The sequence below is a fragment of the Microtus ochrogaster genome, unplaced genomic scaffold, assembly GCF_000317375.1.
Source record: "Microtus ochrogaster isolate Prairie Vole_2 unplaced genomic scaffold, MicOch1.0 UNK4, whole genome shotgun sequence".
NCBI lineage: Eukaryota > Metazoa > Chordata > Mammalia > Rodentia > Cricetidae > Microtus > Microtus ochrogaster.
The window spans coordinates 14979423-14981247 of record NW_004949102.1 but is presented as its reverse complement, the minus strand read 5'-3'; the positions used below and the strand labels follow the sequence as shown (position 1 = coordinate 14981247).

Genomic DNA, 1825 nt, shown 5'->3' with positions numbered 1-1825 from the left:
CTCTTCCTCCTCCTCTTCCTCCTCCTCCTCCTCCTCTTCCTCCTCCTCCTCCTCCTCCTCTTTTTCTATCTAAAACCACTCTCTTTTTTGTGCAGTTAGATTCAGCCGTGAATGTTAGCTGTACAAATGATTTCTGGGCGGGGGAGGAGGAAGAGTCATTTCCTAGGATTGAGTCTTGACTTTTATTTTTTTTTCTGTCCACAGGGATGATTCAGACAAACATCTCTTCCAAGACTCAACGGTGTGTCGTCCGAAGGCCGGTGTTTGTGTCGTGGAAGGACGTGGAGCAGAGGAGAAGAGGTCCAGAGTAAGTGTTTAGCTGGCAGGTGTCTGAGATGCTTGGGCCCTGACCTCGCCACGCCGCCACCGCGCGCCAAGTTTCTGGAGTCTGTGTTCTGGGGAAGTTCCCGCTTCTGTTTCTTTGTTAAGCAACATGCCATGGGTGAGAGGCTCAGATCAGGGGTCAGGGGAGCATTAAGCTTTTAATTTTTTTAGATTTTGGGTGTAGGGTGGGAGGAATGCGATACCAGGAAACCAGCATTTGCCCCTATCTCACAGGGGCTTCTAGGCAGGTCTCATCCACACACTGTTCTTCAGCTGTGACTGGACCAGCGGGTGTGCCTACCAAGTACTGAATACACTGGGTTTCTGTTTTGCTGTGGGTTTTCTGTCTTTGGTCATGCTATATGGTTTATAGAGGCAGGGAGGCTGAGAAAAGGGCTTGAACTGGCAGCCTGGTTAGGACTTTAAAGAAAGATAAAGTTGGCTAAAGGCACTGGTTTGAGTTTTAATTGACTTGTAATCATTGTATACCAATGGGGTATTTCAAGGCGGGTTTTGTGTGGGGAATTCATTGTAACTTGCCTGTCTGCTGTGAAACTCAGTAAAATCTCATTGTTCACGAACCTTGCGGTTGAATTTTTTCTCCCCCGGGGGATGTGTGATGATATGAATCCGGTTTCAAGGCAGGTGTAAAATCAAGCTGTTTGTAGATTCTTGTGGTTGTAAGGGTCCGAGGCAGGTTACCATGAGGCAACGTCGGAAATGACATCTAGGAAGAGCTCAAACATGGGCTGGGCAGAGAGTGGTATCCAGAAGGCATGTGGTGCCAGTGTGGCAGGATGGAGCAGCCTGGTGCAGGTCCTCCACTGCAACCAGGTCTGAGACCCAACTCTGGTCCCCTAAGTTCACACCCTTAGCCTCTGGGCTTTGGGCACACAGCCCTCACCAGCCACACTGTGCTCACTGCTGAGGTACACCTTCAGACCCTGGGAATAGTGGCTGGTGGGGCGGGTGCTCAGTAATGACAGCTTCTGGTTTGTTCGTCTTTGTGTTTAGACTCTGTGACAACACATAGTTGATCTATCGCCTATCACAGCCAAACAAGGTCTGTGTATTGCATTTAACTGGTTCATTCCTTTAATTCCTCAGGAGCAGAGGCAGGTGAATCTCTTGAGTTCAAGGCCAGCCTGGTCTACAGGGCAAGTTCCAATACAGGTTCCAAAGCTACACAGAGAAAACCTGTCTTGAAAAACAAACAAACAAACAAACAAACAAAAACCATTATGCGCACACATGTGCATGTGACTGTGTGGTCTCACCCATTCTGGTACGGGTAGAAGGCAGAAATTGACAGTGGTATGTTTTCCTCAATCACTTTATCTTGAGACGCAGCTACTCACTGAAACTGGAACATCCACGTCAGCTAGACTGTCTGGAGAGTCTTTGGAACACGCTTGTCTCCGCCTTCCTGCCTGTGCTGTGTTATAGAGGGGTGCTGCCACGTACAGGTTTTTATGTGGGTGCAGGGTATCCAAACTCAGGT

At 48.7% G+C, this 1825-nt stretch overlaps 1 protein-coding gene across 1 annotated transcript in view; it reads left to right on the top strand.

The window, feature by feature from the left end:
• The window catches only part of Zc3hav1 (zinc finger CCCH-type containing, antiviral 1), a 43721-nt gene that overhangs the window by 35462 nt on the left and 6434 nt on the right, over positions 1-1825 (top strand). The window contains exon 9 of the mRNA XM_005365839.3: positions 205-307. Coding sequence (XP_005365896.2) covers positions 205-307 — 103 coding nt within the window. The remainder of the gene's footprint in view (positions 1-204; positions 308-1825) is intronic.